Source organism: Sarcophilus harrisii, chromosome 3 (assembly GCF_902635505.1).
Source record: "Sarcophilus harrisii chromosome 3, mSarHar1.11, whole genome shotgun sequence".
Classification (NCBI taxonomy): Eukaryota; Metazoa; Chordata; class Mammalia; order Dasyuromorphia; family Dasyuridae; genus Sarcophilus; species Sarcophilus harrisii.
In genome coordinates this window covers 243,774,790-243,788,276 of record NC_045428.1, presented here as the reverse complement: position 1 = coordinate 243,788,276, position 13,487 = coordinate 243,774,790, and the positions used below count along the sequence as shown (strand labels likewise).

Here is a 13,487-nt window from a genome sequence, read left to right as displayed (position 1 = left end):
AAATCTTGTTAATATTTTTTAGCCATACATACATAGAGTGAAGAAATACTGTGGGGACTAAAAGAATCCCAATATAATGTTCCAAAAGAAGTAGCATTGCAGTAATTACTCTTTATAATATTTTGTTTTCAATTCCCCCTTCCTCCTGTTCTCCCTTCTCCCCTTTTCCCCCACAGGGTTGGTAAAAATCACAAAGAACAGAAGACAGAAGTGCTTATCTAAGCAGTAGATGCCCTGAAATGAGATTAGAGTAAGCAAAACTTATTAAATTTAATGATGCAATAACAGGTTTTTGGAACAAAGACAAAAAATTGAAAAATTAAATGAGTAAATAACGTATCTGTTGTCAAAAGCAATTAACCTTTAAAACAATATGAGAATTTAAGAATCATTGCATTCCTTGAAATGTAACAAATTGTAAACTTGGATACCACAGAAAATCCTAAAAGAAAACTGTCCAAATTATTAGAATTATAAGACAAAGTGAAAAAATAATTCATATGTAATCTCTTTAAGGAGACTTGAAATAGAAACACACTTAGAAATATAGGTAAACTCTAGAGGCTCCTAGTTAATAATTAGAAAAAAAACCCAACAACTCTGAAAGCATCGAGACAAATCTTGCTTTAGGACCTTTACTAACTGTGTGATTACTTTGGTTTCTTCAGTTGTAAAATGGGTTATTGTGAGGATTGAATAAGATAATGTTTGTAAAGTGCTTTGCATAGTACATGTCACATAGGTGCCTGTTAAATACTTATTCCTTTTTTTCGCCAGTCATGTGATTACTATCCAGAACTATCTTCAGACAGTTCTACAGTCTTTGCAGAGTGCCTCCATTATGTGTCATTGTTGTTCTCCCAGAAGAAAACTTACTAGATTCTCCATATAGGGGGATTTTCCAGTAATAAAATAAGCACTTTTAAAGGGCATAAAGGGTGAAGCCATGTAAGTATAGTAATTTGAGGATGATCATACTTTGTCGAGCAAAGATGTTGGAGGATGTGATAGAAGAGTTTTAATTAAACTTTAAATTCACAGATCGTTAGAGATAGAAGGTGAGAATTTGCTAGTGAAAAATAGTTAAAGGGATCCCAAACCTATTGGAACCTGTAGTGTTGGAGGATGAGATAAAAGGAGCCTGATGACTTATGCTCTGTTTTATGATTTTGTATTTAGGCAAAGAATTGGTACAGGATTAGGTTTGTCAAAGAGTCCTAGGTGTCTTGCTTAATAATAACCTGGTATTATGGTCTCTAGTAACAATCCTGAAACCATAGCCTTCATCATTTTGTGTGATACAATAATATTCTATTACATTCAACAAAAATTTGTCTAGTCCTTTTCCATTGGATAGATAGATATGCCTTCAGCTTTCATTGCTTTGGTTACAAAAAGAATTAATTTTAAAAAATTGTGTTTATGAATTCTTTTCTTTTTTTCCTTTTCACTTCTCTGGAGTATATATGTAGTAGCATTATCATTGAGTCAAAAGATATGCATGGTTTAATAATTTTTGGATTAGAATTCCAAATTGTTTTCCAGAATGATTGGATCAATTCAACCAACCAAATGCCTTGATTAATTTACTTTGCCTTCTAAATTTATTATTTTCCTTTCTTAGCAAATTTTCCATTTTTTAATTTAGCAGTATTGTTTCTTTCCTATTTTATGTTACTAGAATTGTATATTTTCTCTTCTGTGGTCTTCGATAACCTTTTTTGGTCAGGAATTCTTTTTCTTTTTTTCTTTTTGTATTTTTTAAAGGCATTTATGTGGCTTTATTTTTTTTTAAGTTTTTTTTTATTTTCAAAACATGTACAGATAGTTTCCAGTAATCACCCTTGCAAAACCAATTGTTCCAAATTTTTTTCTACCTTCCTTTCTCCTATTCCTCTCCCCTAAATGTCAAGTAATGCAATATATGTTAAACACATGCAATTCTTCTATATGTATTTCTACAATTATCATGATGCACAAGAAAAATCAGATCAAAAAGGGGAGGGATGAGAAAGAAAACAAAATGCAAGTAAACAACAACAAAAAGTGAAAATACTATGTTGTGATCTACAGTTAGTCCCCTCAGTCCTCTCTCTGGGTGCAGATGGCTCTCTCCATCACTAGACCATTGTAACTGGCCTGAATCATTTTGCTTTTGAAAAGAGCTACTGCCATAGAATTGATCATCATCATAATCTTGTTGTTGTTGCTGTGTACAATGTTCTCTTGGTTCTACTCATTTCATTTAGTATCAGTTCATGTAAGTCTCTCCAGGCTTTTCTGAAATTATCCTGCTGATCATTTTTTATAAAACAATAATATTCCATTACATTTACATATCATAACTTATTCAGTCATTTTCCAACTGATGGGCATCCAGTCAGTTTTCAGTTCCTTGCCATTACAAAAAGGGCTGCTAGAAACATTTTTGCATATGTGGGTTGGCCAGGAATTCTTTTACTATCCATAGTCCTAAAAAGTAATTTTTTTTGGTTTCTATAATTTGTTTTTTATGATATTATCCTTAATGTTTAAGTCTTGTATGTATTAGAGTTCATCTTGGTTTATGGTATAAGGTATTAGTCTAGTTCTGCTAAACTAATTTCCAATTTTCCAAGGCATTTTTGTCAAACAGTGAAACCTTTTTCCAGTATCTTGAACCTTTGGACTGATCAAATGCTAGACTGCTAGTTTTGTTTTTGTTTATATGTTGTTACCTTATTCTGTTCTGCTGACCTACTTCTCTATTTCTTAATCAATACCAAATCATCTTGATGATATTGCTAGGTTTCCTTTTCCTTTCATTATCTACCTTGGGATTTTGATCTTTCATTCCTTTGGTTGAAGTTCATGGATTATTTTATTCCTTAGTTTTCTAAAATAATCCTGTGGAAATATGATTATTATGGCATGGTATAGGTTAAGTGATTTAGGATATTATAATTTTGATTATGATAGTTCTGCTTACCAATGAGCAATTAATAATTCTGTAATATTTAAAATATATTTCTCTAAATAATACTTTGGAGTTGTGTACTATGTCTGGCTTGGTAGATAGAATCCTAAATATTTTATATATTCTGTTTTTGATTGTTTCATTTAATTTTTGTTTGGTTCTGTAGGGTACCCTAAGGAAACAAATCACTGTATCATCTAAAAATAATTTTTTTCCTCCTTTGCAATAGGCTTAGCTTATTTTTTTTGTTTATTCTTACATTATTGCTATAGCAAGAATTTTTAACAGTATACCAAAGGGTGATAATGTACATTCTTACTGTACCTCTACTCTTACCACAAAAGACATGTTTATCTCCATTACAGATAACAATGTTATCTGATTAAGGCTGATTTTTGCCTTTTAAGTAGTATCTATTAAAAGGCGATAATAATGTTATCTGATTAAGTAGTATCTATTAAAAAGCAATAATCAGCCTTAATCAGATAACATTATTATATTGTTCTTTGGTTATTAGTTTTTCTTTTGTACTTTGGAAACTGGCAATTTGGTTTTCCTCTTTATTTTAAAATAAATCCCCCCCCCCCCCCAATTGCTCCCTTCTTCAGTAGTTTTTATATATTCAGGGTTATTTTTTTACTTTCATTTTTATTAATGTCTTGTTTGATCTCCAGATTTTCTGTTTGGCTTGTTTTTCTGTTTTTTCTTTTTTTAGTTGTATGCCCATTTTGTTGATTTGTTCTTTCTTTTGCTGATGAAAGTGTTTGGAGTTGTTTCTTCTTGTTATTTAAACATTTTTTTAAAGTTTATTTTTTAATACATATTGTTTTATGAATTATGTTGGGAGAGAAAAATCAGAACAAAAGGGAAAAACCATGGGAGAGATTAAAAAAGAAGTGAACATAGCATGTCTTGATTTACATTCAATTTCTTTTTTCTCTAGTTGCAGATAGCATTTTCTATCCAAAGTCTATTGAGATTGCTTTGGATCACTGAACTTTTGAGAAGATCTAAGGCTTTCATAGTTGATCATCACACAGTCTTGCTGTTACTGTGTACAATATATTCTTGGTTTTGCTTGTTTCTCTCCAGCATCAGTTCATGTAATTCTTTACAGGCCTTTCATAATTTTTTATGGTACAATAATATTCCATTATCTTCAGGTACTACAATTTATTCAGCCATTCCCCAATTGATGGATATCCATTCCCTTTCCAATTCTTTGGTACCACAAAAAGAGCTTCTATTAACATTTTTGCACATATGGGTCCTTTCCCCTTGTTTATGATTTCCTTGGAATACAGACCCAATGGTGGCACTGCTGGGTCAAAGGGTATTATGCACAGAATGGTTGGATAATTTTGCAACTTCACCAATAAGGCATTTTAAAAATTATATTATTTATTAATACATATTATTTATTATTATTTAAAAATTCTTCACTAGACCTTTATTGAGTATGATTTTATTTCACTCTATTCAATAAAATATGTCCTTAATAATTTGTTTTTCTTCATTTCTTTTATGAGGTTTTTTATGCTTTAACCTGTAATCATCATTTTTTTCCTTTTAAGCAATGACATGCATAGCTGAGAAATACATACATACATGCACATTTCTTTTGTAATTCCTGTTAAGTAATTGCCAGAAGTCTCTCTTACACAATTTTTCTCAGATCCTATTTAGGTCCTTAAGTTCTTTCTTTTTTGGTTAGACTTTTTTTTTTTTAATTAGAGCTTTTTATTTTCAAAACATATGCTTAGATAATTTTCAATTTCACCCTTGCAAAACCTTGCATTCTAATTTTTTTCCCTTCTCTTCCCTCTATCTACCCCCAGATGACAAGTAATCCAATATATGTTAAACATGCAACTCTTCTGTACCTATTTCTACAATTATTATGCTGCATAAAATTAGATCAAAAAAGAAAAAAAATGAGAAAGAAAGCAAAATGCAAGCAAACAACAAAAAACAGTGAAAATACTCTCCACTGTGCTCTCTTTGGGTGCAGTTGGCTCTGTTCATCATAAGACCATTGGAACTGGCCTGAATCTTAGGTTAGATTTTTCTATCTCTGAAAGTGATACATTGAAATGAGGAATCGTGTTACAGTTCTACTGAATTTCTCCATGTATCTCATTTAGTTTTAGCTGCTATGTCATTTGGTGTGCACATATTTATTATTGATATTCGTTGTTTGTGCTACCTTGAAGTAAAATGTATTTTATCAATTTGTTAAGTTTTTCCTAAATGGGTAAGTCATTGGATGGTTATTATTACTCCTTTTTTAACTTCAGCTGCAGCATAATAGATTTTCCTCTTATTTTAATTGAGTAAAGCTTTCTTTTCAACTGGGTTTTCTTAGAAAGACAAAAAATAAAAATAAAAACAAACCTCAACCACAGCATATTATTGGATTCTCCTTTTTCATCCATTCTCTTTCATTCTTTTCTGTTTTATGACATTCATTGTTGTGATCACATTTAAAGTCCTAATTGTGGTCATTAATTGTGTATTTTCCTCCATTCTATTATTTGCTGTTCTATGTAAAGAAAATAGTGATGCTGGAGGAGTGTACTCAGCACCCATGCTGTGGATTTGATGTGTTCTTTTTCTGTTTTTCTGACTTTCTTTCTCTCACCCAAAATATGATGAAGGGTTCTTAAACATTTAAGTAGAAGGAAAGGAAGGAAAAGAAAAGAAATGAGCATTTACATAGTACTAACTATGTGCTAGGAATTATGCAATGTAATATTCTCTCTAAAATGCAGTATTCTCTGTTGAGGTTTTCTTGGGGTCTCTGCAGCAGCCTTCGTTTCAGTTCAGTAATCACCACAAGTGCACCCAGGAGTTAAAGTCCAAATCCTTTATTGTCTCTTTCCAAGTCTTGTCTCCTTTCCTGTGCCCTGGTTAGCTTTCTTATAGTCCAGATCCTTTATTATCTCCTTCCTGGGATTGGGCAACTTTCTGGAGAGCCTTTCAGCATGGCCTTGGTTCCGAGAATTTGGGCTCCCGCCTGCCTTCTCTGGCTTCTGAATCTCCCTGACTGATTCCTGGCTGAAGCTCCTAGCTTATATATGCTCTCTTATCAAAGATGTGAATCTTGTAGAACTATAATAAGTACTGAGTACATGTACTGAACTAGAGAACTGTTAAGAACCATGCTAAATTAGATAACTATTGTCTCTATCAATTCCACTGACAACATCTTGTTTCAAGTTCTGGGCCATAACAATGCAAAGCAGTGTCTTATTTGATCCTCACGACAAGCTTGTGGAGAGAGGTGCTATTATTCTCTCAATTTTATAGTTGAGAAAACTGAGGCAAAGCAGAATTAAGTAATTTGTCCAGGGCACAGGGCTAGTAGATGACTATATGAACTCAGGTTTACCTGACTGTAATCCTAGCACTCATGCTACTATTCCAATAGCTGCCATTTAGCTTTTTTTTTTTTTTTTTAAGTATGTAGATAGTATTTTATTTGTTATGACATGTTAAGAATTGGAATTTATTATTGATGGTACTTTTCAGCCAAATGTAATTTCCTTGTTTATCTGTTTTACTGAAGCCTGTTTTTGCTGTTGCCTTGTCTGACATGATTCTTTAAAACAACAATTGAGGAGACTTGAGAAACAGTTAAACCAAATGCCTACTTTCTTATCTTTATATAATTTTTATTAGAAAACTATACATTGGGGCAGCTAGGTGGCGCAGTGGATAGACCACCAGCCCTGAAGTCAAGAGGACCTGAGTTCAAATATGCCCTCAGACACTTAACACTTCCTAGCTTATGTGATCCTGGGCAAGTCACAACCCCAATTGCTTCAGCAATTGATTTGAATTTTTTTGTACAACATGACAAATTTGGAAATATTTTTAGAAAAATTGTGCATGTTTAACCTATGTTGGATTGCTTGCTGTCTTGGGGAGGGGAGTGTGGGAAAGGAAAAGGAGAAAAATTTGGAACAAAAGGTTTAGCAAAGATAAATGTTGGAAACCATTTTTGTATGGAAAAATAAAATATTATTAAAAAATTAAGTTGGCAAAAGTAAATAAACAAAAAAAAGCTATACATCCCTTTCTTCATATATATATTATCCTGAATAAAAATTAGCTGGGAATAATCAGATATTCACAGACTATTCTCTAGAACAAAGAAATTATCTTTACGTTCACATAGTATATTACTTTATATATAACCCTTTATATAAGGGTTTTCTGATTATCATTATTATATCAGAGAGATGTAATTTCCAGAGGGATTTTGCTACTTTTATGGAGGATATCCTATTTAAAGCCCAAATGGAAAAGGATTTTCTATTGATGATGAAACTTTATGGAATCTCCTTTTGTGGATATCATTGTGTCCTGATTTCATGAAGTCTAAGAATAGTACAGGACCATTGAGATTCCTAACCTTTTAAAATATAATAGCTGAACAATCTATATAGGAAAAACCAAATGGAAGAAAGATTAACGTCCTTTACTTTAGGACTCTTGGTTCAGTGGGTATCCATTCAGATCATTAAAGTTGTTACTGATAAGAATGGCACATGGATAATGAAAAGTATCTAGATACAATCTGAACATAGAATTAAATAAAAGGTACAGTGTAAGTAGATTTTACTATATTTAGGAAATTGTCTAGTATTTTAAGTATAATCATAAATAGTTACTTGATGGAAAGCCCTTAAATACTAAGATTTTCAAGATGATAGCATGGAAATGGAAATATTATTTCTGAAAAATCAAAATTATAGATATTATAAAAGGGCCATTGGAATATATAGTTTACTTATGAAGAGCCTATGTAACATCCAGCTCTGTTACCAATAAGGATTTATATCAAAGTAAGGGATTATCAAAAACAAAGGATGTATGTTCCTGGAGAAAGATGCAGGTCAGTCAAGTGGTGACGAGATATAACAGGTTGATAGTCTAAGTATTGCACTTGTGTCTACAAAATAATATAATTTCTGGAGGATAGGTATTCAAGATGTTCAGAAGAAAACTCCTTTGTTGAGATTTATGGGAAAAGAGACCATACTAACTAAAAAGACTGGAATATGCTGGAATAGACATTGGTGATGTAAGCAAATCACATTGCAATATCATAGGGTCTTTCATATAAGAATGTAATTTTAAGATAGTAAAGATTAGTACAAATAGTTTCCTAAAAAGAAAATTTCCAAAAAAAATTAGAAGTTTAATTTATATTTTCTTAGCGATACTTCCTAATCATTATGCAGTCTATCAGAAAGTATCTTAGAATACTAAAGAAGGGAAAGGGTCCTGTATGTGCCAAAATGTTTGTGGCAGCTCTGTTTGTAGTCGCTAGAAACTGAAAAATGAATGGATACCTATCAATTGGAGAATGGTTGGGTAAATTGTGGTATATAAATATTATGGAATATTATTGTTTTGTAAGAAATGACCAGTTGGATGAATACAGAGAGGATTGGCGAGACTTACATGAACTGATGCTAAGTAAAATGAGCAGAACCAGGAGATCATTATATACTTCAACAACGATACTGTATGAGGATGTATTCTGATGGAAGTAGATATCTTTGACAAAGAGAAGATCTAATTCAGTTCCAGTTGATCAATGATGGACAGAAGCAGCTATACCCAAAGAAAGAACACTGGGAAGTGAGTGTAAACTGTTTGCATTTTTGTTTTTCTTTACCTTCTGAATCCAATTCTTCCTTGCAACAAGAGAACTGTTCAGTTCTGCACACATATATTGTATTTAGGATATACTATAACATATTTAACATGTATAAGACTGCTTGCCATCTAGGGGAGGGGATGAAGCAAGGGAAGGGGAAAGTCGGAACAGAAATGAGTGCAAGGGATAATGTTGTAAAAAATTACCCAGGCATATATTGTCAATAAAAAGTTACAATTTAAAAAAAATAATTAAAAAAAAAAAGAAAGTATCTTAGTGGGGGGAAAAGAGTATATTAAGAATTTGGTAACTTGGATTCAAGGCTTTGCTTTTCTATTGACTTGCTTTATATTCTCAGGCTAGGTTAGAAAATGGGTATATTAATTTCTGCCCTTTTCTGTGATCAGGATATTGAAGTTTGAAAGTGATAATGCCTAGCAAATTTTTTTTTTTGAGTAATAAGATGTCACTTGCCCAACATTTTTTTTCCTTTAGTTTTTTTTTTCTTTTTTTTCCCCCATAATTATAATTTTTATTGACAGAACCCATGCCTGGGTAATTTTTTACAACATTTTCCTTGCACTCACTTTTGTTCCGACTTTTCCTCTCCCTCCCTCCACCCCCTCCTTCAGATGGCAAACAGTCCTATATATGTTAAATATGACACAGTATATCCTAGATACAATATATGTGTGCAGAACCGAACAGTTCTCTTGTTGCACAAGAAGAATTGGATTCAGAAGGTAAAAATAACCTGGGAAGAAAACAAAAATGCAAACAGTATATTCATTTCCCAGTGTTTTTTCTTTGGGTGTAGCTGTTTCTGTCCATCATTGATCAAAGAGTTAGATCTCTTTGTTGAGGAAATCCACTTCCATCAGAATACATCTTCATATAGTATTGTTGTTGAAGTATATGATGATCTCCTGGTTCTGCTCATTTCACTCAGCATCAGTTCATGTAAGTCTCTCCAATCCTTTCTGTATTCATCCTGTTGGTCATTTCTTACAGAACAATAATATTCCATAACATTCATATACCACAATTTACCCAACCATTCTCTAATTGATGGGCATTCATTCATTTTCCAGTTTCTAACGACTACAAACAGGGCTGCCACAAACATTTTGGCACATGCAGGTCCCTTTCCCTTCTTTAGTATCTTTTTTGGGTATAAGCCCAGTAGTAGCACTGCTGGATCAAAGGGTATGCACAATTTAATAACTTTTTGAGCATAGTTCCAAATTGCTCTCCAGAATGGCTGGATGTATTCACAGTTTTACCAACAGTGTATTAGTGTCCCTGTTTTCCCACATCCCCTCCAACATTCCGCATTATCTTTCCCTGTCATTCTAGCCAATCTGACAGGTGTGTAATGATATCTCAGAGTTGTCTTAATTTGCATTTCTCTGATTAATAATGACTTGGAACATCTTTTCATATACTTGCCCAACATTTAAAACAGTACTATTTTTTATTGGTGAAGAGAGGGACTTACTGTCTGCTGGAGGGAAATTCTCACATTGGTGGATCTTTGCATGACTCTTGTTCAGAAAATATTGCCTGTTTGGCCAGCTAAGTTGTGTAGAGGATATAGGATTTTCATTGGAATCAATAGGACAGAGTTCAAATCTGCCTTAAGACACCTAACATTGTGTCACCCTGATGAAGTCACTTAACCCCAATTTCCTTGCATCAACAATAGCAAAAACAAACAAACAAACAAAAAACCTCAATACTACCTGTTATCAGTACAATACATTTGGATAATATAATCATGTAAAATCTGTTTAAGAAAGTTAGGTTTCTGTTCACAATGCTTCCATAAAGACAATTGAATGATAATACCAATAATAACACATGGGGAATATATCATCCCATCCTAAATGAATAGTAGTATCCATTATTATACTTTTCTTAAAATGTCTATCAAACATGCTCTGCATGTCAGAGTGCCTAGAGAACAATAAATTTTATTTATAAACTATTTTCAAATACATGTCTACATCAACTTAATTGCATTTTTCTTTACAGGCTTCTACTAGCGAGCTAAAAGTGACAGAACCATGGCTCAATTTCCGACATCTTTTGGTGGTAAGTTTTCACGTTTTTTTCTTTAGCAAGTTGCAAAGTGCATTGACGGAAAGGTCTGCACTAAAACTCTGCCAATTTTTTATCAAGTTATTAAGTTTATCTTGGGAGGTCACAAAAGCTGTATCAGCTGAATACTGGAAGGATATCTGATATGGAGCTTTTGACTGTATACTAAGATATTGAAGTGCTGTGATCTACATGGAAGAATGGATTATCCATATTAATGAAATCACTGATCATAGAAATATTTTATTTTAGAATTAATAAGCCCTCCCTTTTTAAAAATTTTGATCTGTAGCAAACATTCTAATGTGAATAGTATACATTTAGAATCCTCATAATATGTAATCTCAAAAGAAAACAACAAAAACTTCCTTTCCTCCACTAATGCACTATAAAATTAATGTCAGATCAGTATAATATCCTATTAGTAAAACAATCTATTTTAATATCTGGTATGAAGTCATAAGTTCTGGATCCTTTTGGATTGGATGTATTTCTTTAAGGTACCTAGCATACTGGTATTTGATATGTATTAAAAATAGCAGTAGGAGTATTGTTTTTATCCTTCATGGCTTTTTTGTCCAAAAGATTTTTTAATATAGTTATAGAAATTTGTGCCAATAGAACTTCATGGGAAGGAAGAAAAGAAGAAATAGATGTTGGAAAAGAAGAAATTTATAAAGTACATATTATTATATCATTTGATTCTCATAATAGTCTTGTAAAGCAGGTGCTATTATTATACCCATTTTACAGTTAAGGAAACTGAGGCAGTCAGAGCTCAAATGACTTACTCAGGGTCACACAGACACTAAAAGTCCAAGATAGGATTTGAACTTATGTGTTCCTCATTCCATATCCAGTGCTTAATCTTCTGTAACACTAGGCTTCCTCCCCCGTATCTTATAAGCATTTTAGTTTATCATACATTTACAGAGTGCCTATAGTGTACAAGGGCATAAGGGACTGACTATGTGCTGAGAACAAAAATATATCTTTTTTAACCAACTCACATCTTTTTCCTCAGAATATGTGTAATAGAAGAGATTAAAAATAAGTAAGGGAAAAGGTAGAATGTAATTAAGGCAAAGGAAAAATCCTGTGTTTTATAAGATTTGAGAATGGTATACTAGTAGGGAAAGTTTTACAGAAAGGAAAGTATTTGAATTGGGAATTGAATGGACAGAAGATTTTGGCTGCTAGTGATATAGAAAGGAGTATAGTCTTGGAAGAGGAAGGAGAGACCATGTGAGATCGGGAAACCACTAGTACTACAGCTTGGCTAGATTATAGAGTGTATAAAGGGAAAGAATGTGGGTTGGGGGGAAGAGAAGGAGTAATGAATGATAAAATCATGGATTAATAGGAATAATGAATGGAGTTACGGATTTGAAACAAGGAATACTTGAGTTTAAATCCAGTCTGAGATGTTTACTAGGGTATACACAAAATACTTTCTCTTTTACTCATTTTTCTCATGTGTTAAATGGGGATAATAATAGCACCTATTTCAGAGTTGTTTTTTTTTTTAATAGAATTTTATTTTTTTCCCCAGTTGCATATCAAAAAAAATTTTCTTTCATTTTTATAAGATTTTGAGTTGAAGCTTTTCTCCTTCCCTCCCTTTCTTCCCTCTTCTTTTCTGAAGATGGTAGGCAGTTTTAAAAATATATATATAGCTTTTTATTTACAAGATATATGCGGAGGTAATTTTTCAGCATTGACAGTTGCAAATCCTTTTATTCCAACTTTTTCCCTCCTCCTCCCCTTTCCCCCTGATTGCAGGTTGACCAGTACATGTTAAATATTTTAGAGTATAAGTTAAATACACTATATGTATACATGTCCAAACAATTAATTTGCTATATAAAAAGAGTCGGACTTTGAAATAGTGTACAATTAGCCTGTGAAAGAAATCAAAAATGCAGGCCGACAAAAATAGAGGGATTGAGAATTCTATGTAATGGTTCATAGTCATCTCCCAGAGATCTTTTGCTGAGTGTAGCTGGTTCAGTTCATTACTGCTCTATTGGAACTGATTTGGATCATCTTCATTGTTGAAGTTGGTAGGCAGTTTGATATGTTTTAGACATGTACTATCATATAAAACATTAGTCAGTTGTAAAAGAACAGGTCAAAAAAATAACACAAGAAAGAGCAAAGTAAATGAAAAAATATATGCTATGTATCAGTTCTTCATTTGGATGTGGATAGCATTTTGTCCTTGTGTGCTTGTCTTAGATCATTGTATAACTGAGAAGAGCTCAGTCAGTCATAGATGATCTTCATACAATGTTGCTTATACTGTGTAGAATGTTTGCTTGGTTCTGCTCATTTTACTTTGTATCAGTTCATGCAAGTCTTTGTAGGTTTTTCTAAAATCTTCCCGTTCATCATTTTTTATTGCACAATAGTATTCCATTACATTCATATACCAAGATAATAAATGTAAATCGGTCTTTAAATCTTAAAAACATTGTATAAATGTTGTTATAATTATTATAGATCTAAAGACAAAAGGAACTACAGGGACTATCTACCCCTTGTTTTACAGCTGAGGACTTGCCCAAGATTACGTACAGTTTAGAGTCAAATTTTACATATTTTATCCTGTAAGCAACCAAGGTGTACCAGTATTGATCACCCTGTGGGGTAGAGGAGAGAAGGATGTATGATTTTCAGAATCTTAAACATTTTTATTTTATGTTCTGTAACTTCACTTTTTAGTCTGTCAGCTTCCTTAAGTTCCTTAGTTCTTGTCAG

At 32.5% G+C, this 13,487-nt stretch overlaps 1 protein-coding gene across 6 annotated transcripts in view; it reads left to right on the top strand.

The window, feature by feature from the left end:
* The window catches only part of ITSN1 (intersectin 1), a 268,177-nt gene that overhangs the window by 45,564 nt on the left and 209,126 nt on the right, over positions 1-13,487 (top strand). For all 6 annotated transcript variants that reach the window (XR_004232930.1, XM_031959333.1, XM_031959332.1 and 3 more), the window contains exon 2: positions 10,662-10,721. Coding sequence is in view for 5 of the 6 variants with exons in the window: in XM_031959333.1 (XP_031815193.1) it covers positions 10,694-10,721 (28 nt within the window). In the remaining variant the exon portion in view is untranslated. The remainder of the gene's footprint in view (positions 1-10,661; positions 10,722-13,487) is intronic.